The following is a 24,868-nucleotide window of genomic DNA, read 5'->3' as shown; positions in this document are numbered from 1 at the left end:
AAACAAAAATGACCCCATAATCCTCCCTTCCCGAACATATTTTAAAAGGCCATTGGATGTCAGTCAACCAAAGGCATGGTTAAAGAGGAACATTTTTGCCTGGCGCCTAAAGGTTTATAATGATTGTAAATATCTTGATTTATTCATCAAAATGTTCATTTCCATCTTATGACAATTTTGGTAGGACAAAAAATAGAGTGAAGCTTGTTAATAACATCATGAGTATTGATGGCACAGAAATTTAGATGAATAGTACTCCACCTGTGGCAAGAATGGCTGGAAAAGATATGGAAGGTTGCAGAAATGATTAAACTCAAAAAAATTTGTACAAGGAAGAGAAGGCTAACAAAATATAAGAGTGTTTCTGAAATAGTTGGCTCTAGTGATTTTATGAATTTTTAAAATGACATTGACAAATATAGAAATGTTCCACTGTGGAGAATAATATGATATTTTTCTAACAATGTTAGCACTAAAATTTTTAAAGATGTATTTATTTAATATTCTTCTATGATGTGGGATTTATATTAAACTTTAGTGCTTTGATACTATAATTGTCAGGTAATTATGTAGATAACATTTTGGAACTATGTGTATGTTATAAATAGTGGGTGGAGGTATAAATATATAATTAAAGAGGTATAATTATATATAGTTTAAAGTTGTCTGCTTTTTCTTCTAAATATTTTAATTATACAACAGTTTTTTGCTGTGGAAACTATACTGTTGGCTACTAATTAAATTGACCTGGATACCACTTTTAAAACTGTGTTGTTATTAACAACGTCTGTTGTTTTAGTATGTTAAAGATCTGCCTGCTATCATCAGAGTCCAAAAATGTGGTTCCTAGAGTTTGAGTCTTACCGCTTTACTGACCTTTGAAATACAGCATGAGATCAGGAACAATCCTCTGCTCCCCTCTCCATGTCCAAGTTTGGATCTAGGGTGAGGGATTCTATGCAAGACAAATCCCACTCCTATCTTAGAGCAGGATAAGGGCTGTTTGTTATGCACTTCGCATTCAAGAGTTTGTCAGCAAACAGTGAAAGTCTTTGCTCACTGAGCATTTGGAATGTTTGTGAACATTACGTGCCATTGCACAAGCTTATCTAACCAGTGTCAGAAGCATCACCATCAAAATGCACAGTGTAAGATTAGCATTTAACTGAAGTTTGAACAATATTGTTGATATTTATTGCCAAGTCTGTGCTCTAATATTGCTAACTAAATGCTTATTTTTAGGTGCAAAACATATGTGAAAATGGCTTGCAGGTGGGCCATTCCAAGATAACAGTTCTTGGCAACCCTTCCCTAGGTAAATAGCATTTTTTGTTTTCATGGAATTTATGCCTTAAAGAATAGTAGAGAGATTCAGATGAGTGTTGATTCATGGGTCAGGATTCAACTGTTTACAAGGAATGAGATCTACCTGTGCAACAAAACTTTCGTCCCACATGCTCCTTGTACCCTCTAAATCTGTTCTTGAGTATGAGGAGAATCCCTAGAACAGGGTGAAGGGGCGCATGAGTAGAAGAGGGGAAAGTTTTGATTCAAGCAGACCTCAATCTGTACAAACTTACCTTACTTAGCTCTATGTTGAATGCACCCATAATTTCTAACCAGTATGTGAAATCCAGCTTCAACCCAACAACTATGCTGCACTCTCGCACACTGTTTTGGAGTGTCCTCCAGCCCTTCAGGAAGTACAGTGGCCTGAAGGAATGGGCAAAAATAGTTTCCTGCTTTGATGAGTGGGGACAGCTCATATGTAGAGATTGGCGCTTGATTGAGCCAGTACCGCAGTATAAATATAAGGGTCATTCCACATTGAATCAACGCAAAAAACGAGTTTTGTCACCCACTATCTCCGATTTTGATGAAACTTGCTGTACACCCTTCCCTTATGGTTGAAAGAAACCCCCTTAATTTCCCCCCCTCTATCTCAAACGGTTTTAATGTTATAGCACTTCAAAGTTTCATTAAATCTGCGTTGTCTGTCCCTCTTGAGACCCTCGGCACATGATGCCCTTGTGTACATTTTGTTTTTTCTCTCCCTAACCAATGATCAGATCTCTTTGAAATTTTACACAGAACTCAATAAAATGATGAGGATTTCAGAAAAAAATACACCAGCACTCAAAAGATTTTATAAATGCCTAAATTTTTTTATAAATTTTTTTTTGGGTGGAAAAACTAGGTTTAGAAAACCTGAATTTACAGCGTGTGGTCATGATGTAAACAAATGTTTTTGATGTTGAAAATTATTGCAAAGACATGCTCTTTCTCGACAAAGAATGCCAATCTTGTCAATCACCCCTAGAGGTTGCCCCAATCTCTTTTAAAGAAGGGGGGCAGGTACTTCACAAGGCTACTTCCTCTCTCACCTGGCTGCTGTTCGTTATGCTAGAGCTGGTGTGGCCACCTTTTGGCAACATGACAACAGCATTACATTTCTATGTATATAGGAAGATATAATTTTAAAACTCTTGTTGGGCTTCTAAAATATAAAGATTACTATTTGGTTATCCTTGTGTTTGCTGTAACAATAGACCACACAGAATTCTCAATCTTTTTAAAAGTTATATATCATCAGAGATGGTTAAATATTTGCACTTCTGTTTGATGTGCATTAGTTTTGTCCTTTCAGATAGAAATGGTTTCAGTAGTTTAATGGAAAGTTAAAATAAGATCTGGAAAATACATTTTATAGTACTAGGCATTCTCTTGTGCATCACTAGGAAACACCATAAATGTTGAACCTTACCTTGACATTTGTTCTCTTCACATTCTCCAGGTGTATATCTTTCTAGGTATGCTGATTTATTGCAAGCCAATCCTCTGGAGGCTAGAGCAGTGGGTGATATTATTATTTTTAAAGTAATAAAAGTAAGTTTAAGCTGTTTTTCAATTCACTCACAGTTCATTAACGTTGTATGCCCATATCTTAAATCATTCCCAAGGATGTATTTTATAATTGTAATCATTTTATTTGTGCTTATGTTTGTATTTTCTATTCCTGTATCCTGCTCTGGGATCTTATGGTGTGGGCAAGTGAAAAAATCTTACAAAATAAATAAAATGTAATAATATGTTTCTTAATACAGCAATTTCCTGACATGAAGCACTTCAAATAGAGCATTTTTCTGTATCAATCAGAGCCACTCCTTATGTTGCAGTATTTAAATTTTTAAAATTTGCTAACAGTTGCAAAAGTCATTTTCAGAACTGAAAAGTGTGTCTGGTTTGTTGATGGAGTTAATGGCAACTGCAGATTTTTCTAACGACTACCAACATTTAGAGTAGCTGGAGTGAGTGAACAATAAATATCTGGCTACTTTATATGTGAATTCATTGAATATAAAATGGTATGACTTCTTATGTTTGCTGTGTGCATTATACTTGGCACTTTGCTGATGGGGATTTTTCTGACTCTTTTAGGGAAAAATGAAGGCAGTATACAGTAACCTAGCAGTGAAATCAGTTGACTCAACTGTTAAAAGTGGATTAGACCCTACACCAAAGCATGAATGCCATGTTTTAAAGAATGCAGACAAAATCCGTTCCTTCCTACGTTACAGAGCATATGAGCTCACACAGGTAAGAGAATGACAGTTATATGAACATAGCTGCATACAAATATTTATGTGCTTGCTGTCAGGTTTGTAGTTCTTATGAAACAACTCCAGTATACAGTGGTACTTCTCAGTTTTAAAAAATCCTAACATAAAATCCTGGGCCTACCACCTTATAGCTCAAAACTCTTTCTTTCTTTCCTATACAGTGGTACCTCGGGTTACATACGCTTCAGGTTACATACGCTTCAGGTTACAGACTCCGCTAACCCAGAAATAGTACTTCAGGTTAAGAACTTTGCTTCAGGATGAGAACAGAAATTGTGCTCCGGTGGCGCAGCAGCAGCAGGAGGCCCCATTAGCTAAAGTAGTGCTTCAGGTTAAGAACAGTTTCAGGTTAGGTGCGGACCTCCGGAACGAATTAAGTATTTAACCCGAGGTACCACTGTAATCCTTTCCAGTATACAGGCTGTTACAGGTCGAATGCTGCCTAACATTTTGAATTTGTTTTGTAGAAATTTGTCTTGAAAGTTGAGTTTTAATCACAACTATAATAATTTGTTCATGGTGCTAATAAGTTTCAGCATTACTATCGTTATACTAGTTTAATTACAAAGTTCAAATGAAGAGTTTGAAATCTTCTATAAAATAAATTCAGCAAGCATCTCTTAGCATTAGTAATATGCAAACTTGAGTTTCTTTTGAATTTGTTTCCAGTATTATTTCTATGAATATTACTTTGATGAGATCAGACCAAGACCAAGACCAAGGCATGTGTGTCCATATGCTGTTGTATCATTTTCTCACAGTGATGAAAAGGTACTAAAGTATTTGCCACAAGCAAGGTAAGAAGGGTTTTCACACATTTCTTAAAAAGTAGTATCTAATGTGAAAGGCTTTAATGCTTAAAAGTGTAAACATTTTCGGTTTGTTACTACTTGCTGGTCTTGATACATGGTTGCAGCTTTTGATGAAGAATTGGAAATGGTAGTGTCTTATTCAAGCTGTACAAATGAGTTTTTTTTAATGTGTAGTATTTTTATCCTGCTTGTCAGCTGTAAAGAGCTTGATAGTAAAATAGTCCTTGTTCTCAGGCTTACAACCTAAAAAATACATGGCACAAAAGGAGAACGGATAGAAGAGAAGAGAAAAACAAGCCAAGTCAGGCACCAGTTCTAAAAGTTACCTGTTAGTTCTTACAGTGATCAGCCTGAGTAGAAACATGGCAGGGAGAGGAAAAATCAGAGCTGGTCTCTTGCAGATACGATGGGATGTTAGCTTGTGATTGGTCTGGTCTATATTTTTTAACACCCTTTCATCCATAATGTCTATTATGTAGACACATTTCATTTTTAACAGTTTGATCATCAGATTTCAATTTGTAAGTGAATTTGCTTTTTTTTTGGTAAATGGGCTTCAAATAATTTGCTTTTCATATATGTAACATGAGGCTGCAGCAATCTTGTTCCTTTTGAGATTTCTAGTGTGGCACATGCGCGTGCCTAGGTTCAGATATTGGCCTTGGTGTCTAATCTGTTACATAAGGATAGTACTTGCTTGCTTATTTCGTGTAATGTGTGTTACAGGTAAAATAAAGTTTCTAGGCAATTTCACGTGTTAGTATGCCTCTTGGTCATGCTTGGCTTTAAGCACTGAAATGCTGCTTCATAGTAATGAATTCTGTATGTCTCTGGAAACAGAATAGCCCCAGGGACTCCTTCACAATTGCCCTGCCACCAGCAAGTCCATGCATCTCATTCACTTCTGTGAGAAAGTATAAAGGGACTGCAGTTCATTATTGCTGAGATGACTTGGCTTAGATGCCAATGAACTTTATGTCATGGAGGTGCAGATTTCGTCCCCACTTAACAGTGGTGAGAGCACAGCTTTTCCTCCAAAAATAATGGAAGCCATTTCTTTTTAAGGACTGCCTCTCCTGGTATGTCCCACAGAGGAACTTACGATCTTCAAATAAAAACATCCTGAAGGTCCCAGGCCACAGAGAGGTTAGGCTGGCCTCGACTACAGTCAGGGCTTTTTTGGCTGCGGCTCCAATCTGGTGAAACGCTCTGTCACAGGAGACTAGGGCCCTGCAGGATTTGACATCTTTCCGCAGGGCCTGCAAGACAGAGCTGTTCCACCAGGCCTTTGGTCAGGGCGCAGCCTGACTCCCTCCTTTGGCAGTCTTTACAGAACTTAAGCTTATGGTTGCCATCAATTTGATTTTAATTAATTTTTATAATGAAATGTTTTTAGAATGTTGCACTATTTTATTGTTGTTAGCCGCCCTGAGCCTGGCTTCGGCTGGGGAGGGCGGGATATAAATAAAATTTATTATTATTATTATTATTATTATTATTATTAAAGTAAAGAATAATGTGTGTTGGGTTAAGCAAAACAAACATCAAGATTCCAGCAAGTTAAAATACTCCTTGAAAAGTTATTTTCATAAAGTGTAGCAGACCAGAGAGTGGACAAAAAATAGAACATAAGCTTCTAGAACACTAACCAGTCTAAAACTATTTGTGACTCCTTGAGAACTGCAGTCCTCACCATTCCCACTTTCACACTTTGGCCTCCCACATTTTGGCATGCAACCACCAAGAGATTGGACATTGGTCAACGTGACCTTTGGTTTGAATTGGTTTATCCACTGTTGCTCCAAGAGAAGCAAAGCTGAGTGGCCACGTGCTGTACTTTGTCAGGCGGCTGACAATCCCAATCTTGGTATCCTCTGGAAGGTTTTTTTGAGAACTTGGTGGGGTCTATTTGGCTTAGAAAACGGCAAGTTACGTGAGCTGCAGTACCTAAGTCTATGATTCAAACTGTAAAGTATTAGTGTGTTTTGCCAACATCCCTATGAGAGAGATCACAATCTTATAAATTACCGTTTAACGCTGGGCAGATTTGGCCAAGGCCCTCTATTTCAGCCTAAGTCCAGTGGACTCTACATATTCTTAATTGATGTTTTACACAGTTTCCATATATTAGGGTTTGTTCTCATTGCTGTAGTTCTGATAAATTGTTAGAAGGCTTCAATGTCAGAAGCAGTTGGTGAAATATTAAGGAACTGTTAAACTGCTTTGACTGGAGTAGCTACTTGCGATAGCAACCAGGTGACTGGCTATTTTAAAAATTGTGTTGTGATGAGAATGTAGCACTGTAGTTGAGGTTACAAATGGAATACAAGTTGAAGTGTGGCTTATGAATTGTGACAACTACTACATAAAAATAACTGGGCAGCAAATGCTAGTAGGCTTATAATGACATAAATGTAGGGGAAATCTAGGGGTCTCCAGTTTTTGGAGGCCTTGCTAGCCAAACATAAGTTGCCAGGTTCTTCCTACCAACTTGATGGTACCGCCTCCACCCAAAAGCAAAGAAATCACCCTGTTACCTGTTTGAAAGGCAGAGAGCGTTGCAACTTCATCTGATGCTCTGCAAAGTGACCCAGGTGAAGAAGTCTTCCCCACCTACTTTGTCTGCAAGAGGACAGTGGGAAGTGTGCTGGCTTCAGTCATTGTCAAGAAGCCGGGCTCAAAGTGATGCCATGAAGCAGCAGCCAGGAAGCCCCTACTGTCCTTTATTGTCCTGAAGCAGGAAAGGGGGAGTTTGCTGGTTTGGCCCTGATCAAGATTTTCCAGATGCCTTGGCCACATAGCAGCCAATTGCTCCCCACTTTCCTCCCAACTTTGGACTTGTGGAGGGGATCATACCAGCAGTTGTACTTTGAAGCACCTCCACAGCTTAAAAGTTGGTAGGAAAGCTTGTTGCTTCCCACGCTTGCCAGAGGACCTGAAAATACCAGAAGCATGTTTTCTGTTGGGAGCTTGGATCAATTTGTGGTGTAACTTTCTTTTAATCAAGTTCAGTCTACTAGGAACCAATCTAATATTTTGAAACTGCTGGTGTATTGATGTGTTATCTTGTGCAGGCCAGTAGTATTAGGTAAAAGTTCTCACGGGATCCTTTCAGGGCATTTCTGCCCTATGGTGGCTTTGCAGTTCTGGGGAACTGAGACTTTTGTGTCCAAGCTGGATAACATTTCACTGTCAAGAATCCTATATTCTGCAACAGATATGTAAATTGTCTACATTTATGCCTTCTCCAAGATTACTTAGCTTTAAAAGCCATAGAGAGAAAATGTAGATAAAGAAGTATTTGGTCCATGGCTGTTCTGTGTTCAAGAACATAAAGGTGGAAACTACATGTGAGGGAAAGCACTACTTCTGCTTTTTGATTTTAACTGTGTGTATTTTACTTGTAGAACAAAGATTTCTAATGTGGATAAAAGCACTGGTAAGAATTCAATTATTAAATAGAACTGTCTTGATTTATGTAAGTCCCTAGATGTGCTAGAAGATGTGGTGCTTTGAGGCTAATTCAAAGCACATGGGTTGAGCACAAGTAACACCTTGAGCATCAAGGTTTCTGGCTTTATAGTAGTTTAGTGTGAACAAGCTATATAAGAGTATCAATTGCTCCCGCTTAGCTTCTCTCTTGGAATAAGTGGAATAAATAAGCCAGAAAGCCTTGTCTTCCACTTAAGTCTGAACACTGGATCCTGGTGAATTTCTCCCTAACAAGCCACAACAATGAAGTTTGACTTGTTCCTGTGTCTTGATAAGGAGCAGCACATTACAATACCTTGTTTGCATGTAATGGGGAATCAAAGCTTCCCAGTTTGTATCTTGCTTGCACCAGGGGAGAAGTGAAGCAGCAGCAGTTGGGTAGTGGGCAGCAGAATATGTCTCACTAATGCTATGTATCACAATAAGCCAGAAGCCTGACTTTGTGGTTATGTGCAAACATGGCTGTTACATGCCTAGCTTTGAAAAAAATGAAATTATTTGGTAAATAAATTAGAATAATTTATGCAGATTAAGTTATCTGCATCAATTTGCTTAATTGCATAACTCAGCTGTGTGTTTATATATGTAAATAATTTGTAAAATGTTCTCTTTTGTGGGGTTTTTCTAATATTGTAAGGTTAGAAATGGTGAAACAAGAAAATGTTGAGTAGTAAACTGAAATAGAGTATTGTTAGGGTAATGGAAAACTAAAAATCAAAACAGTGCCTTCATGAGATGAACTACTGTCTTCCTTTTAGTATCAATAACTTCTACCTAATTCAGCCTTGTATTTAACAACTTACCTGATAGTCATAGGCGACCAGGAATTCCATGGAGGCAAGTGAGCATGGTGATGGAGGAGAGCTAGATTGTTCCATTTCTCTTCTGTTGTCCAGTTGGATTTTTGTGTTAGCCATGGAGGAAAGTCTCTTCATCAACAAATGCATGGTGGGCAGAGAAGGAAGTGTTCCATTCTGCCTCTACCAGCCTGCTTGGTAGAAGTCTCTCTTTTTGGGGTGGGTGCCTTTTTGAGGTGTGTAATTCTTATGCGGTAAATAGAATAAAAATCTTCTTACCACATAGCTTGTAGCTGTATCCTTATCCTAATAACTGCAGATAGTAGATCAAGAAAGTAGATCATATTGACTATTCCACATGTGCTTTTATAGGTGATATCTTCAGCTATACCTTTATAGAGGTGTTCTGCAACAGCATTACTATACATCTTGCTGAAATGGAATTGGGTCTGAGATTCCCAATTACTGCTTTAAATTAATTCCTTAAAGAGAACTGGTATATCAGGCTGGTCTGCCCTCAAGGGTAGCTGTACTTTATATTTCTGTTATTTCATGAAGTCTGAAATGCTCAAAGTAGCTTGCCTCCTCCTGCTTTTGTCTACTAGTGGATTCTAATTTCTGGAGACTTGGAGTTCCTCCAAAAGGCCCCTTCCTTCTGTTCTTTTAAGACTCCATCCTTTGCAGTATGGCTGCCTAAGCAGCTTTTGGATCTTATACAGCCCAACCAAGAATAATCTCATGTGCTGCCAGTTCAGCTCCCAAATGCTGCACTTGTCCTATTGATCACCTTCTAGGAATAATATTTTCCAGTCACTACTTATAGCTTAGCCCTTAACCCTCAGTGGCACATACTGCATTAGCTAATATGCTTTTAATTTAAAGTGTTGGTCACTTGCTGGAATTTTAACATGCATCACATGCTTTGTGGTATTATGAGAGCTTCCAGTTTAATGGCCTTTCCCTACCCCCCCCCCACCAAAATATCTTAGCAGATATAGTAAATTATTACCTTACTCCTAAAGGAGTGGATCTTTGGAGTGGATTTTCTCTATTGAGTAAGTGCACTTAGTTTTTGCTGTTGCTTAAACAGGCAGTTCACAATAATGTGAAAATACAAATAAAAACAAATAATACAATTGAATAAAACAGTTTAAAAACGGTAAGAAGTCTCTACTAATCTCAAAATGCCTGACATAATAGTGTCTCCACCTGTCTGTGAATGAAAATAAGGAAAGATCATATATATACATTCCACAACTCCTGGGCAATTGCCAGGCCCTGGTAGATGACAATCTTGTCTATCTAAAGGAAGGAAAGTGTAGCAGGGCCTTTTGGGTAGATTTTAAGGCTCTGGGGAGCTTGAGTAGAAAGTAGTCCCTGAGATCCCTGGGACCTAGATTTGTATAGAGCTTTAACTAAAAAATCTGGGACCTAAAATTAAGCTTTGAAACAAAGTGTAAGCAATGCAGATGTGTCTAGACTTGGTGTAATGTGTTCTTACCTGCACATACCTGTTAACAGTTGAGTAGTATTCTCTACCAGCTGCATTTCCAGTCTTCTTCATTAGTCCATAATAGAGATTGTAGCTGTAGGTTACTTTGGAGCTCACCAAAAGCATTCATGCTTCTTGTAGTGACAAAGCTGGACCAACTGACATTCTTAGAATTTCCTTCTAGCCCCATCTTCAACCTGAGAATCTAGGAGCAATGTTAATGGGTCTAGGAACACTCACGGCTTACAAATCTGCTCCTAATTATGTGATCCTTTTCAAATATTAGTGTTTCTCAGGCTAACTGATCCACTGAGTCCTCTACTAGCATTTATTGTGTTCTACCTGGATTGGGTTTAGTTTTTTTTTATTCATCCAGTGTAGCTCTAATCTCAGTGGCTCCTTTAGGAAAGCATCCACCTCACCTGGATTTGATGAAAATGAGAAAACAGAGCCAAGTTTCAGTTTACATTTGGTCTGTATTTTAGAGTTCCTTTGCTTTCAGGCGGTACTTGGGTGGTGTCAAAGGGCCCCTGTTAAGCACTTGACTACTGAGCCATCCACTCCAAAGGATTTGTTTCTTTATTGGCCTTGATATGGGAACTAAGAGCATTTTCAGCATTCACTGTTTTCCAGGTCTTTTATCCTATGGGCAAAGTGGTATATTCTGGGCTTTCTAGGAGTTGCAAGATGCTCAAAACATGAGTGCTCAAAGCGGCATTGCTAGCTAACTCATGAGAAACCATGGGTGGAATCCAACAAAGCACTAAGTCTCTTGTTCTGTCAGTGCAAAGATGTATTGTTCAATGGAATGTTCCTCCTGCTTTCTGCCTTCTCCCTAAACCTGTTCTAGGGGTTGCCCCAACTATCAGAGCAGATTTGGAGAGTGTGTGGGATGTGCACAGGGACACAAGCGGAAATCCTTGCACTGACAAGACACGGTAGTTGAATATCACCCCATGTAGCTAGATGCCTAAGCCTTGGCAGCGCATGCCGTCAGGAGGAATCTAGGTGTCCATTTATGGTGTAGTGAGCTTACTATGACCTTAAATGTAGGTCTGTTTTCCGTTCAGTGTCCTAATTGTTTGGTCCTCCAGTGGAAGCAAGATTGATCAAGAAGAACAAAATGCCTTGCAATGAGCAAGAATGAAGAATATGAATGAAGCAGAATACGTGTTCCTCCTTTGTACCTGATGACCGGAGTCTGAAAGCATTCCAGGCCACTCCAGTGGGTTCTTCCATTTTAGGACCTTATTGAAGGTCAGAACAGCCCAGAAGTGTTTGGATCTAGCAGCATCTCTTTGGAGGACAGACCACTGCAGGTTCAAAAAAGGCTCTCCTCATAATGAATGTCGGTCTGTTTTGAGTGGGAGCCTCATTGTCAGTCAGTAACAGCTCATAAACAGGAGTCCAAAAAGAAAGAAATGTAAGCTGGATGGAGACCCAAATACCTCAGAACTAAGTACTTTGACAGCTGTGTATGTGATTTAGTGCATGAAGTTCTGATGAAAGTCCATCTCTGGGAAGAATATAAAGCTCATTCTGCATCCTAAACTTCTGAGAAGAGTCACAGTGGTTGAGCTATGGTGTACAGTTCTGATTTGTGGTGTATATGAACTGCTCAATTCAGATGTCATGGCAAGCTACAGTTACAATGAACCAGGAAGTGAATTGCAGCATGCAAGGGAATTCTGAGGAACAGTCCTGTCAACAAAACCATGGTTGGACCAGTCTACTGTGGCAGCAGCAGTGAAAGATAGCACATGTTGGACATATGAACATTGAAGGATATTTTTACAAAGTACAAGAAGGTTGACATCTTCAAGAAAAGCTGCCTTTAGGTAGAAAATCCTCTTAGGCTTCTCCCACAAAGAGAATCCAATCAGGAAAACTACTGTTCTTAAGCACCTTGGATGCCATTCCATTAAGTGGAAGGAGAGTAGTTAAACCTACATGCACCATGGCATGAGCTTGGATTAGATAGCAAGGAAAGGGGGATGACCTTGTCTTCAATCTTTATTTTGTTCACTTTACTATTCACACACCCCCCTTTAAGCAATTAGGTAGTTCTCAGCCACCATGCTCTTTGCTGCATGCTACTGATGCTAGGGTCATTTTTTAAAAACTTTTTCTTGCTCTTTGGCATATGGGAGTAGAGCCAAACTGATACTCTTTGATGGGGTATACTCTCATCTAATGGATTGGAACTTTATGTTAAATAACATTTCTCATCTTCATTATTTTCATCCACTGACACCCAAGCAGTGTGATTTGACTATATAATGTTCATCACTTCTGGAATCCGCTGTGGTATTTTAGGGGAACCTATAAAATTCCGTATTAGACTGGGAGTTGTCACATGCAGAAATAGTGATTTCTCTTCTTGAAGTCCATTACTTTTCCAGCTTTGTAAATAAGTCTACAAAAGTTCCGAGTTTCTATATAAGCCACGGAGGAAAGGAAGCCTTTCTGTATAAGCCCCTCAACTGTGTTACTCCTCTGCCAGCCCGTTTGGTAGAAGGCCAGTAGAAGGGTAGTTTCCTGAATTTCTATGCTAGCCTGGAGGAAGGAGCTTTCTCTCCTCTGTGACAAGCATAGAAACACTTCCCCTTCCTGCCCACTCACTTGCTGGGATGAGATTCTAGGTTTCTTATGGTTACCAGATGAGTTATTAAATGCAAGGCTGAGCTGTCAATTTCTTCATGTTACCAATGACACTTTTAACTTTTCATATCATTACTTTGGAGAAGGGACACTTGAAAATCCTTCTGCCACATCTAAAAGAAACTTACTCAGGAAAATTTAACTTCTCTGATCATGTCTGCAAAGCCATCTCCTAATACAAGTTTTTGGGTATAAATGAATCCCATTTTAATTCATATCTTCAAAGCACCATTTTTATAAGAAGTATTACAAAGTACATTATTCTTTTTTCACATAGATAAGGCAAGCTACACCTTATGGAAAGGGCAGCTTTTAAACAGAGGGACGCTTGTATGCCATGCTGCTTTGAAATCAGAAATGCGTCCTTTGCTTCCCTGCAAACTGTAAGTATGAAACTTTGAAACACAGACCTGAAATCCTCATTTATTAGCCTAGATTATGTCAGATCTTGAAGGTCTGGGAACACTTCAGTTCTATGCATGATATGACCAGATTTTCTGTTGCTAGAAAGTGTGTTTCTATGCACACTTCCAACACTACTTCAAAAAATGATGTAAGAATTATAATCTTAGCTAAAAATGTGACCAATTGCTGCTGAGATAAAAAAACCTCAGATTTCTTTATTCTTTCATCTTTAGACCTGAAAAGCTCGATGTTGACATGGTTATGAACATTGAACACTTAAAGCACGTCTTTCCACGTGTGTTGCAGAAAGAAATATATTCAGGAGAAAGGGAAGGTAAAGTCTCTTCTAATTAAAGGAAAACATTATTTATCCAGATAAGTATTGTCCCTAATGGATGCCTTTCTGCATTCTTTTTGTTGCTCAAGTCACTGGCAAACATAGGGTGATAAAGCAGTAGGGTAGATTGTTAGAAAACAAGTGGCGAATACACCCAACTGAACAAAGGCTAGAGCTCATTTTAGAGTTCACTCCATGGCATTGATGGTGGCAAAGATGCAATACATTACCATCACTACTGCATCAACACAGTATTGTTCAAGAGAACCATTTCAAGCAGTACTGAGTCTCTCTATGGACTTGCAGGAAGATCAGAGAACCCATAACAGCTCACTGTTGCATTTACTAATCACTTGGCTGGTATTCATAGAATCATACAATTGTAGGGTTGGAAGGGACCACAAGATTCATCTAGTCCACCCCCTTGCAATGCAGGAATCCTTTGCCCAATGTGGGACTAGAACCTACAATCCTGACATTAAGAGTCCCATGCTCTACCGACTGAGCTATCATTCACATCTGATCCAACTTGAGGGTTGAATGCCACAGCTGCTGTAGAAGTAACGAAAGTAAGAGTCTAAGTCTGTCTGCATCTTAGGCTGCAGTACCTGAAATTCATCCAAGCAGATATTGCCAATGTTTTTGATGGGATAAGGCCCGCCATGTTTCTGCTCAACCAATGCCTGTTGCAGTTGATAACTTCTGATGGATGATTGGGTCAGTTCAGAAGATAATTCATGCCTCATTGTGTCAAATCTGCCTAGAGGATGCAGCTGTGCAGGCACTCCTTAAGAATCTGCTTTAGCCCAATGTCAGGGAACTGACAGAGATCAACGGAGAGGGAAGACGCTCCGAGGATGCAGGGGAGGGAACCAGCAAGGAGAGAGGGAGAGCTTCCGTTGGGGAAGGAAACCAAGGTGACACCAGGAAGAAAGGGGAGGCTGAGAGTACTTCGGAGGGAAGGCTCCGAGACTCTGCCAGTGAGACCAGTGGGGAGAGCGCAGGACCTCCGCTTGGCACGCCTACTCTGCGCAGAAGGCTTCCGCGCAGAGAAGCTAGGCGGAGACTGTCTGTCAAGGAATTCTTATGTTGGAAGAAGTTCAGGAAACGCCCACTGACGGATTCTAGCAGTGACTAAGACAGTCGCGTTTGCAAGGCGCTGTCAAACCAGGGAAAGTTTGAGCTATATAACCTGCTCGGAGGCAGTTTGGAGTTTTATGCATGAGCAACACCATTTCCCATTATACCCAAGTTGACTATGACTGGTCACAAATCTCTCTTTTGGGAGCAAATATCTTGGGATTATTGGATAAAACGGAGTATCTAAGACCTCTTTGAATCTGGATACAGGACCAGTTTTGTCATTGAAACTGCCTTGGTCCCTGGTACCAAAGTGACAGCTACAGGAGAGTATGACTTGTTGGTTATTCTGGATTTCTTGGTTTTTGCTCCTTCAGTACCATCAGTCACAGTATGCTTCTGAATCATGCTTTTGGATTGTCCATCTGGAATGTCGGTGGGAGGCACCATTTTGAGCTGGTTCTGCTCTTTCCTGCCATATATATTTTGGATAATGATGGTGGAGATGATTTTCATGCTGTTTAATGTCTTTGTGAATCTGCTGACAGAGGTTGTTCGCAGCCAGTTGCCATTAGTATCCTTGTGACACCCTGTTCTATTTCTCCTCAGCATCAAAATCCACAAAGATAGTGGAAGTGCTGAATTGGTGCCTTGGGTCTAATGGAGTAGATGAGGGCTAATACTGAAACTCAATCTAGACAAGATGGGATATACTGTTAGTGGGTGGTTAAGTGGATGTGTAAAGTTGTGTCTTGCTCACTTTTGATTAGGTTACACTTGTACACAGCTTTGTTTTTTGTTGGATCCAACCTTTACTTGTAAGCAGTTACCAGCACTTTTGTAACATCCAGGTTAGATTACTGCAGTGTGTTGCTTGTAGCGCTGCCTTTGAAGATGGTTCATAAATTTTAAGTAGCTCAGAATACAGCAGGCAGACTGTTGATTTGAGTACACTGGCTTGAATATACATAACACCATCTGAACATATTTAACACCAACTCTTTTCTTAGTGCCCTTCATAGATCAAAGGTTACTTTGTTGTTACTTTAGGAACATAAAATGTGCTTCGTATAACTTGGTTTGCATTCAGTATAGTTTGGTATATTAAAAGTACAGCTCATTAAGACAATTATAAGCTGAATTTGCTTTTTAATTGTAAATGGAGTTACAAACAGATGAAGTGTAAGGAACTTACTTGTTTCATTTTGCCAGTTTATGAGCAGTAGGCAGAAACCAGTAAAACCAGAAGAAACCATCATTATAGTAAAACAGTGAATATGTATTCTAAGACGCGGGTGGTGCTGTGGGTAAAACCTCAGTGCCTAGGACTTGCCGATCATATGGTCAGCGGTTCGAATCCCTGCGGCGGGGTGAGCTCCTGTTTTTCGGTCCCAGCTCCTGCCCACCTAGCAGTTCGAAAGCACCCCTAAGTGCAAGTAGATAAATAGGTACCGCTTTATAGCGGGAAGGTAAACGGCGTTTCCGTGTGCTGCGCTGGTGCTGGCTTGCCAGTGCAGCCTTGTCATGCTGGCCACGTGACCCGGAGGTGTCTTCGGACAGCGCTGGCTCCTGGCCTCTTAAGCGAGATGAGCGCGCAACCCTAGAGGTGGACACGACTGGCCCGTACGGGCAGGGGTACCTTTACCTTTTTTATGTATGCTAAGAATGATTATGTGTTCTCCAGCCTTCCACAATGTGAAGCAGACATACAGCACTCATTTCTGTAAAAAAAAGCAGAAAAAAACAGAGGGTGTGTGTGGAGAAGAAACAAAGTCTCCATGAATACTACATGAAATTTAATTAGTCTCATTTTGTTGCGAAGGTTACCTAGATACCTGCTCATTGTGTGACCAAAGACCACAGACGCAGCAGTTGGAGAAGTAGAAAGTAAAATTTATTGCTGACAGCAATAGGTCCAGTGGAGTTCTCTTCCAAGGACTGGACCCCGATCATTTGTACTCTGGGCTTATATACCTTTTTCCAGATAGCTTTAGACATTACATATTCATAAACTGCAGCAAAATTAAACCAATAAGTTTGGACACCACCCTTCCTATATCCTCCTATGTCCATATAAAGATTACTTCTGCTTTCCATATAATTGCTCATTATATTAGTAATTACTCATATACTGTTATCAGCAAGCAAAGCAAAAATCCCCGTTTGGCAGACAAAGCCCCCCAAAACCCCTCCTGTTATCAGACATCCTGTGTCCTATGTGGAAAGCACCCAACTTGGACATCCTGTTTCACTGAACATTGGGTTATGATGACCGTCTCAGACCATCTCATGACTATGATGGATGTCTTCCTTGCAAACTGCAAACGCAGCTAAATGCATATATGTTTCTGCTAACACAGCAATAAGGCTAAGAGAAAGGCACAGCATTTGGCTTTTTAGAATTAGGCACTTGAGGCACAATAAGGTAAAGTGAGGCACAACAATTTATATATAAGGCACAGTGAGATACCTGTATGCTTTCTTTAGGGGGCCTTGCCACAATTTTGTGAGGCGTTTCTACTTCATCATATTTATTATGGACTTCTAAAAACTGTACTTTCTCTTAAGTCCTTTGAGGCTTAGTCAAAAGCATAGAAACAAATTACCAAATATGCCAACAAGAGGAAGCCCACAAGCAAATAAGGCACTGAATTCTTCTTCCTTCTCTTGTAACAGTGGCAGTGCCCGCCAAGAGTCAGAAATGCATCTTCTTATTCTATCTGAGAGTTTTACTTAGTGTACAACAGGACATGCTTGCCCTCATTGTATACGAATTGTGAAGATTTGCTACTATACATACTATACATGGCCCTACAGAAAAATCTTCCTGTTAACATAGCTTTTAGAAATCATTTTGGGGGTGTAAATATATGAAGACTTAAATAAGGTGTTTAACAATCATTCTAAAAGAAAATATTTCATCATCCAAACTTCCCCAATGTTTCCAGGGTTTCCTTTGGCAAAAAAACAAGAAAGGTTTTTTTTGGGGGGGTGGGGGAAAGTGTCCCTGCCCCAATTTTTTTCTAGCTTTCCCCCCAGGCCTTCATATTAGTATCCAGAGACCCTCTTCTAGGTATCTATGCCACAATCTCTACATAGTAGAGATTGCGTTAATGGTGTCTGGGAGTCGGACCTCTTGTTTATGGAATTCCCTCTTGTGAGTGATGCATTGAATATAGAATGCCATCTCTGAACAGCTTGAGAATGACACCAACATTTCTTTTATTTTGATTGCAGGTGAAACTTTTTCCTAACAAATAATTTTAGTGGTTTGTGGTTTTGTATGCTCTACTTTTACTGATTTTTTTTTTAAAAAAATGTACATGAGAAAAAACTTTATTTTGGAGTAAACTTTATAGTTATCTGTTGTTTTTGTTACTTGTTGTTAGGTCTTTAGTGAACTATTTTAAAATAGAAAACCAGTTTGGATATGTATGCTTAAATAATATATAATGGCTTGGATCCTATGTAGTTCAAGCAGAAGGAAGATAACATGCAAGAGGACTTTCCCATCCCACCCCCATATGATCCCCTCCAACCCTCTCTGAGCAGTCTGGGATCCTCCTAAACAATGTGTGGGGGGGTACTGGGAGGGGATTGCCCCCATATCATGCAGGGCTGCCTTGTGCAAACATACAGAGTTCATACAATGTAGTTTTGTTTAACTTGGGCAATTGGCTTAATCTACAGCAGTCCTATGCTGTTCAGAAGGATCACCTTACCAGTTGAGAGGTATTTTGGGGAGTGCAAAGGAAGGAGGGGATCTGAATTCCAAATACCGTATAGACTTGAGTATAAGTCGACCCGAATATAAGCTGAGGCACCTCATTTTACCACAAAAAACTGGGAAAACGTATTGACTCGAGTATAAGCCAGTCCACCACACCACAAACTTCCTGGTGGGCCTGAGTGCGTTTGTGTGCACGCATATGCGCACACGGCAGAGGGGGCTTCTCCCCCCCCAGCCCCTCCCATCCCTCTGCCTACCTAGGGTGCTGCCGAGAGGCAAAGGCTGGTGGCGGCAGCGGCGGAGGAAGAACAAGCAGCCTGAAAGGGCTGCTTTCGGGCTGGCTGCTCGTTCCTCCTCCTCCGCCGACAACAGCCTCTGCCGCTCACTTGGGTGGGACCCTCACTCAAGTATAAGCCGAGGGGGGCTTTTTCAGCATAAAAAAATAAGTCAGATTATACATGGTAGCTTCTGCTTGTGTTACTAAAAATCCAAGCCAATACAGACAGATATTTGCTTGCTTTGTCTCTTGGCAGAAGGGACTAATAGATGCTTTTCTTTTTACATTTTCAGAGTACAGGAATGGAATGTATTGCAGTCTGTATGAAGTTGTGGAAAAGACTAGAACAGGAAGTAATTTGGAAGGTTTACTTCAAAAGCTAGAGACAGACAAACTAGTGAGTAGAGCATCTTTTCATAACTTTACTATGTGCATAGTTATTCCACTGAGAGAGGTTCTGAGAATGATTTGGTCAGTTCATATTTTATGAAAATACATCATGAGCAGACAAGTGCCTGCTGTCTTGCTCCACACTTTAAGAATTTAAGAAGAGCTTGTTGGATCAGGCCAATGGCCCATCTAGTTCAGCATCCTGTTCCCACATGGCTGAAGAGATGCCTGTGGGAAGCCTTCAAGCTGGACGTGGATGCAAGAGTGGGTGTTCCAAATTTAATATGCATCATCTAGAATTAGGGGCATCATTTTTATGTTGTGTGAATTGTGTAAATTTCTTTTTTCAGGTTATTGTAAAACCACTTATAGACAGGGGATATCTCTTGCTGCTTTCTTCTTATCAAATGGCTTCCCCATATGGTATGCAACTTGTTTCTTCTTCAGCAATTCGGATTTGTTTCTTTTAATTAGCAGCTTCATTACTTTACGGTGTGCCTTTTTTTTCTTAATTCAGACAACAGAAAGCCTCACATTCTGCAGGCATTGTTTCTATTTCGGAATCCTAGAGGTGTTGTGACTTCAGGTAAGTTTTAATCTTTAATGTACCAATTTATTAATTGTTAAATGTGTTAAGTCCCACTGCAGCCATATAATAAGAAAAGTGTAAAAACCTTTAAAAATAATTCCATATATAAAAATGCAAAAATAAAAACAATTCTCTATTTAAAAATAAAGTCAGTAGTTCCGGTACAAGTTAATTGTTCTGGTAAAGATCTCCACTTAAAAGGTTTCTAGCTGTAATACTATTGATGCAGTAATAGCAGGGCTGGCCCATTCATGAGGCAAGGTGAGGCGACTGTCTCAGATGGCAGGTTCCACAGGGGCAGTGGATCAGCCTCAAATGTATCGCCTTCTATTGCTCCCGCGGTGGCGGCGGCGGCAGCAGCAGCAGCAGCTTTAGTGCTATAGATCTGAAATTAGCTCTGGAAAGGCACAAAACCTGTATGTGTGCCTACTCCAGTGATCACCTGAAGATCTACTGTTACAGGTAAGCAGCACATCTTAAGCTATGTTAGTAGAATACAGAGAACCTTGCCATAGAGCAATGCTGATGAGTAATGAGAAGAGATGCTGATGCTTTATTGCTGCTTGTCTGTTTGTGGTAGCAAGGAAGAGTACAGAGCAAATTACCTATGAATTATACGGTGTTAGAAAGTGGAAGCAGAAGGGGGCTAAGAGTATTCAGGTGCTTGAAACAACAGATGTATAGAGATACATTGACATACCAAGCATGGAAGACAGAATAATTATTTGTTGTAAGCCACCCAGAGAACATTTTGTTGGGCAGCCTAAAAGCGCAGAAACTAAATAAAAAAGTTGGAGGAACATGTGATAGTCTGAGAAGAAAGGTGGCTTCTGGAATTTGAATGGTCCATTAGATAAGAGCAGCATGCTTTCATTGCTGGGAAGGTGGATAAGGTTGCCACAACAATACAACACATTACAAATGATCATTAAACGCTACATAAAGCTTGTATGGAATTTTCCTGTTTAGAATCATTTAGAGTTGATACATACTCACCATTGGCTTAATCACAGAGGCAGGGAACCTGTAGCTCTAAATATGTCGCTTCACTACAAATTGCATCACCCTTGGCCATTAGAAATGCTGTAAGAAGACAACTGATAGCTCATAAAAGTTATACTCAAAATCATGAGATATTCTTAGATACAAATATGGGAAGAAAAATTATTTCTAATAGTCCTCTGCTAATGCAAATTGCTGTCTTATAATATAATTGGAATTTGCTTTTTAACCCCAAGTGAGTGTGGTTTAATGGCTAGGCCTTGGGGGGGACAATGTTCAGATCCTTTACTCAGCCATGAAGTGGACTACAAGACCTTGTGTCTGTCACTATCATTCAGTTTAATCTATCTCAAGTTTTGAAGATAAAGTGGTGCCGGAGAACTGTATATACTATTTTAAACTCCTGGGGGGGGGGGGAGATATAAGTTAAAATATGTATTAATAGTTGTGTTGCTTGCTTAAATGAATAATTTTTCTCTCTTGCAATTGTCTTTCTGCTTTTATTTTGAACACAGTTCTAAAAAATGAACAGAAAAGTGCAAATACGTTATTAACGCAGGAAGCCCATGTGGTCATACCGGAATTTACAAGATTTATTCAGTCGCTACATTATGCTTATATTCATTCTCGTAAAGACACTAAAGTAGACTTAAATACTGCGGTGGAAAAGCATATAAATGACTATCTGAAGCGAAACAGTAAATTTAATAAAGAGTTCATTTTATATAATTATAGCACAATCTTGGATGAGAAAAAGCACCTATATCCTGCACCAAAAAACAAATCCAATATTGAAAGCGCCTTACGCAACTACATTTTTGGTTCAGAAACCTACCAGATGTCTGTTTCTAAAGCAAAAAAAATTATGGATGGAAATCGGAAGCCTCAGCAGTTTAGTCCTATTTCAGATTATGAAGCCACAGAGGAGGAATCTGACTACAGAAAGAGAAAAGCTAGGAAAAGAAATGGTTCTAAATGTGAAACTGTAGTTGCCAAGAGAAAACCTGGTGACCCTGGGGATTATGATCAAGAAAGTATCAAAAAGTTGATTAACTTAATTCAGTGTACGAAGAAAAATGTAGATAGAGACTCTGACACGGAAGACAACAGAAATGAAAGCAGACTGCAAATTGAGATAGAGAGCCCACAGAAACATTTTAGAACTAGTGAGTCCTCAGAAAACATTTGTCAGCATGAAGGTAAGAGCTTTCGTAAGCTACTTTCGGTCTATGAAAACGTTCTTTTAGTGTGGCTGTGGCTGTGCTCTGGAACTGCCTGCGTATTGAAATTAGGCAGGCACCTTCGCTATACTGTTAGTTTCAGCTGGTCTATCCAGACACATGATTTCATTAGATTTGCATTAATGTTTTATTAATGGTTTTATGTATTGTTGTTTAGTCGTATCCAACTCTTTGTGACCCTATGGACCAGAGCACGCCAGGCACTCCTGTCTTCGGTTTTATGTATACTTCTTTTTAATTGCTTTGCATATTTTAGTCCTGTTCTACATAGAATTGAACCTGTGTACTACTTGTAAATACATTTTCTTTGAGCAAGCAGTTTATAAATTTTCTAAATTGTAATAATAATACTAATTTATTTGTATTGGCTATGTCAACTAACTAAAGGATGGCAAATAACTTTTAGCATAACTTCATGTTTTCCCCAATTCCCCTTCTTTGGTTTCTAGGGGGCAGAGCAACAGAATCGCTTCTTTCAATTATACATGACCTTGGTGGACATGATACAGATTTGAGGCAGCAAAATGTTGCTAATGCTCCCAGTAGTGACGTATATGGTTTCCTAAAGCGGATTTCAGCAATAATTAATAAGCAAGATTCAGCAGAAAGCTATTCAGAGCAACAGGTTGAATACAACTCAATTCTGCCACAGATCAAGAACTTCCTTAATGCTTCACATGTTGAAAATGTTCAAAGCCCAAAGTTGGAAGTGAATGCATCATGCTTGCCTTATTCTTCTGAAGTTTCTGCTAGTGAAGTAGACACTGATCATGCCCAACATTTAAAAGTAAGAATCTCTTTAAGAATATTAGAAACTGCTTCTAAAATTTCAGTGTATGCATTTGGTGTATATAAAATAGGGGTTCTTTTTAGTTGTGTTTGTGGGTTCTGGATCTCCAGTTTGACTGTTACAATGGCCCAACTCCTGAAACAGTGAAAAGTAAAGGAGTAGATTGAACAAGACCAATGCTAAATTCTCTTATTCATGCAGTTCTGAATTATAGTAGTGGTGGGGGCAGGGGGCGGGGTAGAAAATAAGAATGGTATAAGGTTGAGGGTAGTTTGCCATGAAGAAGTTCTGCTGTAATGAACAGCTGCATTTGTGTCCATTGAATTTATACTTTGAGGTAGAAAAGCACTAACAGCTTTAACTGGAGACTGAAGAATAATCATCAACCTAGATGCTGTGTGTTCTCTCCCCTTCCCTATTCAGCATAAGTAATATTCTAGATGTATGCTCCCTGTGACTCTTTTGCTGATATGTGTGGGTATTTTAGTAATTTGGTTAAATAGTAAAATGAGAATTCCCTGGATGCCTAGATCCAGTTTTGGAGCAAGCACTCTTTGGTGATTAAGCCCCATCAGAGATTTACAATCACAAAACATGCACCAAAATAAAGTGTGGAAATAGACCTTTAAAATATTCCTTTCCAAGTTGTTCCCAAAGTTTCCCACTTCGCTTAGCATTGAAAAAGACCACATATTTGGTAAGTTAAAAATGATTTACCTACAAACTCTTCAAAGATCAGCTTCATGTGCTTTTCCATTGAGTAGCAAGAGAAGACAGGCAGTTAAACTTAGTTTCAAAATTGGTAAATGTTTCAAAATTATTTGTATATAAACACAAAGGTAGCTTGCTAAAGTCACACGGTCTAAGCTTGGAGCACCCAGCTTGGACATCCTTACTGGTCGGTTTCACATGGTGGAAAAAGAGACAACAAAGGTTTTGATTACCCTTCCTCCCAAAGTGAGTAGGTATGACTTACCGAAGCCTAGCAGAACAGCTATGGTTTTAACCCCTTCATGTTTTAATTAGACTGAGCATCTTGGTTATATGAGGCTGGATTTATCCCACACTCTGTTCTTTTTTTATGGAGAAGGGCATTTGATCTCAGTGACAAGTTTAATAAAATTTCCTTCCCCATTCTGGTGGGAAATGTCATCAGACTCTACTATTGAGGACCATAATAACACTTTTCATGCTGGGTTAGGAATCTGGAAGGGAAAGAAGATAGACTTCTTGGCAGAGATGTTTGGCTATGGCAGCAAAGGGAAGAGAAGGAGAGTCCCTATGTGGGGTGGGTGGGTTCATAAGTAAGCAGAGCTTAGAAGGGAATCATTCTACTCTTTCATACACAGGTTGACTTACAGAAGGGCTATAGCAGCAAAGGATCCAAAAGTCCCCTAAGCTACGTACCCACTCCCTTAGAGGGAGTAGAGTGGACGCTCGGGTTGCGAACGTGATCTGTGCGGGATGCACTTTTGCAACCCAAAGCGGCACGTCTGTGCACGCATGGGTTGCGATTCGGCACTTATGCGCAAAGCACGATTTAGCACTTAGGCACATGCCTGTTCCAGTACTTCCGGGTTTTGGCGGTTCGTAACCTGAAAAAACACAACTTGAAGCGGCTGTAACCCGAAGTATGACTGCATAACCCCATCAAGAGCAGGCAAGCTCCCATACACCCAGTCTAAGGAACCACCCACTTCAGTCTTATCGGGATTGATTTTCAGTTTGTTCACTCTTATCCAGTCCATTACTGAGGCAAGACAACAATCCAGCACACCAACTACTACACCTGCAGATGTAAAGGAGAAGTAGAGTTTTCATAGTGCTGATAACATACTCCAGACCTCCAGATACTCGGTGGCTTCATGTGGATGTTAAACAGCACAGGGGATAAAATTGAGCCCTGAGGAATCCTGCATTGAAGCATTCTGGAGCTGAAAAGCATTCCCCAAACATCACCCTCTGGAAACGACCATCCAAGGACCAGAACCAACACAAAGTAGTGGCACCTATCCCTAACCAGAACAGCAACTATGGGAAGGATGTCATGGTCAGTGGTATTGAAGGCCGCTGAGAAGTTGAGAAGAGGAACACATTTCCCCTGTCTCTCTCCTGACAGAGATCATCATACAAGGTGACCAAAACAGTTTCTG

At 39.8% G+C, this 24,868-nt stretch overlaps 1 protein-coding gene and 1 long non-coding RNA gene across 10 annotated transcripts in view; one reads left to right on the top strand and one right to left on the bottom strand.

Annotated features, from left to right (window-relative positions):
* Positions 1–24,868, top strand: part of TASOR (transcription activation suppressor) — a 70,545-nt gene that overhangs the window by 6,537 nt on the left and 39,140 nt on the right. For 8 of the 9 annotated variants that reach the window (XR_008329032.1, XR_008329031.1, XR_008329030.1 and 5 more), the window contains exons 4-15: positions 1,243–1,315; positions 2,795–2,886; positions 3,439–3,597; positions 4,290–4,417; positions 7,840–7,871; positions 13,152–13,257; positions 13,513–13,613; positions 18,997–19,100; positions 19,444–19,516; positions 19,611–19,679; positions 21,200–21,883; positions 22,375–22,712. Coding sequence is in view for 5 of the 9 variants with exons in the window: in XM_053377849.1 (XP_053233824.1) it covers positions 1,243–1,315; positions 2,795–2,886; positions 3,439–3,597; positions 4,290–4,417; positions 7,840–7,871; positions 13,152–13,257; positions 13,513–13,613; positions 18,997–19,100; positions 19,444–19,516; positions 19,611–19,679; positions 21,200–21,883; positions 22,375–22,712 (1,959 nt within the window). In the remaining 4 variants the exon portion in view is untranslated. The remainder of the gene's footprint in view (positions 1–1,242; positions 1,316–2,794; positions 2,887–3,438; positions 3,598–4,289; positions 4,418–7,839; positions 7,872–13,151; positions 13,258–13,512; positions 13,614–18,996; positions 19,101–19,443; positions 19,517–19,610; positions 19,680–21,199; positions 21,884–22,374; positions 22,713–24,868) is intronic. The other variant, XM_053377850.1, reaches the window with a different exon arrangement.
* LOC128408318 (uncharacterized) lies at positions 4,450–7,409 on the bottom strand. Its single transcript, XR_008329033.1, has 2 exons — positions 7,378–7,409; positions 4,450–4,675 (listed from the first exon to the last, which is right to left on the bottom strand). It is a non-coding gene; the product is annotated as an uncharacterized LOC128408318 (long non-coding RNA).

The sequence above is a fragment of the Podarcis raffonei genome, chromosome 2, assembly GCF_027172205.1.
Source record: "Podarcis raffonei isolate rPodRaf1 chromosome 2, rPodRaf1.pri, whole genome shotgun sequence".
NCBI lineage: Eukaryota > Metazoa > Chordata > Lepidosauria > Squamata > Lacertidae > Podarcis > Podarcis raffonei.
Note: the sequence above shows the minus strand (reverse complement) of the source record. Positions and strands in the feature narration are given on the sequence as shown.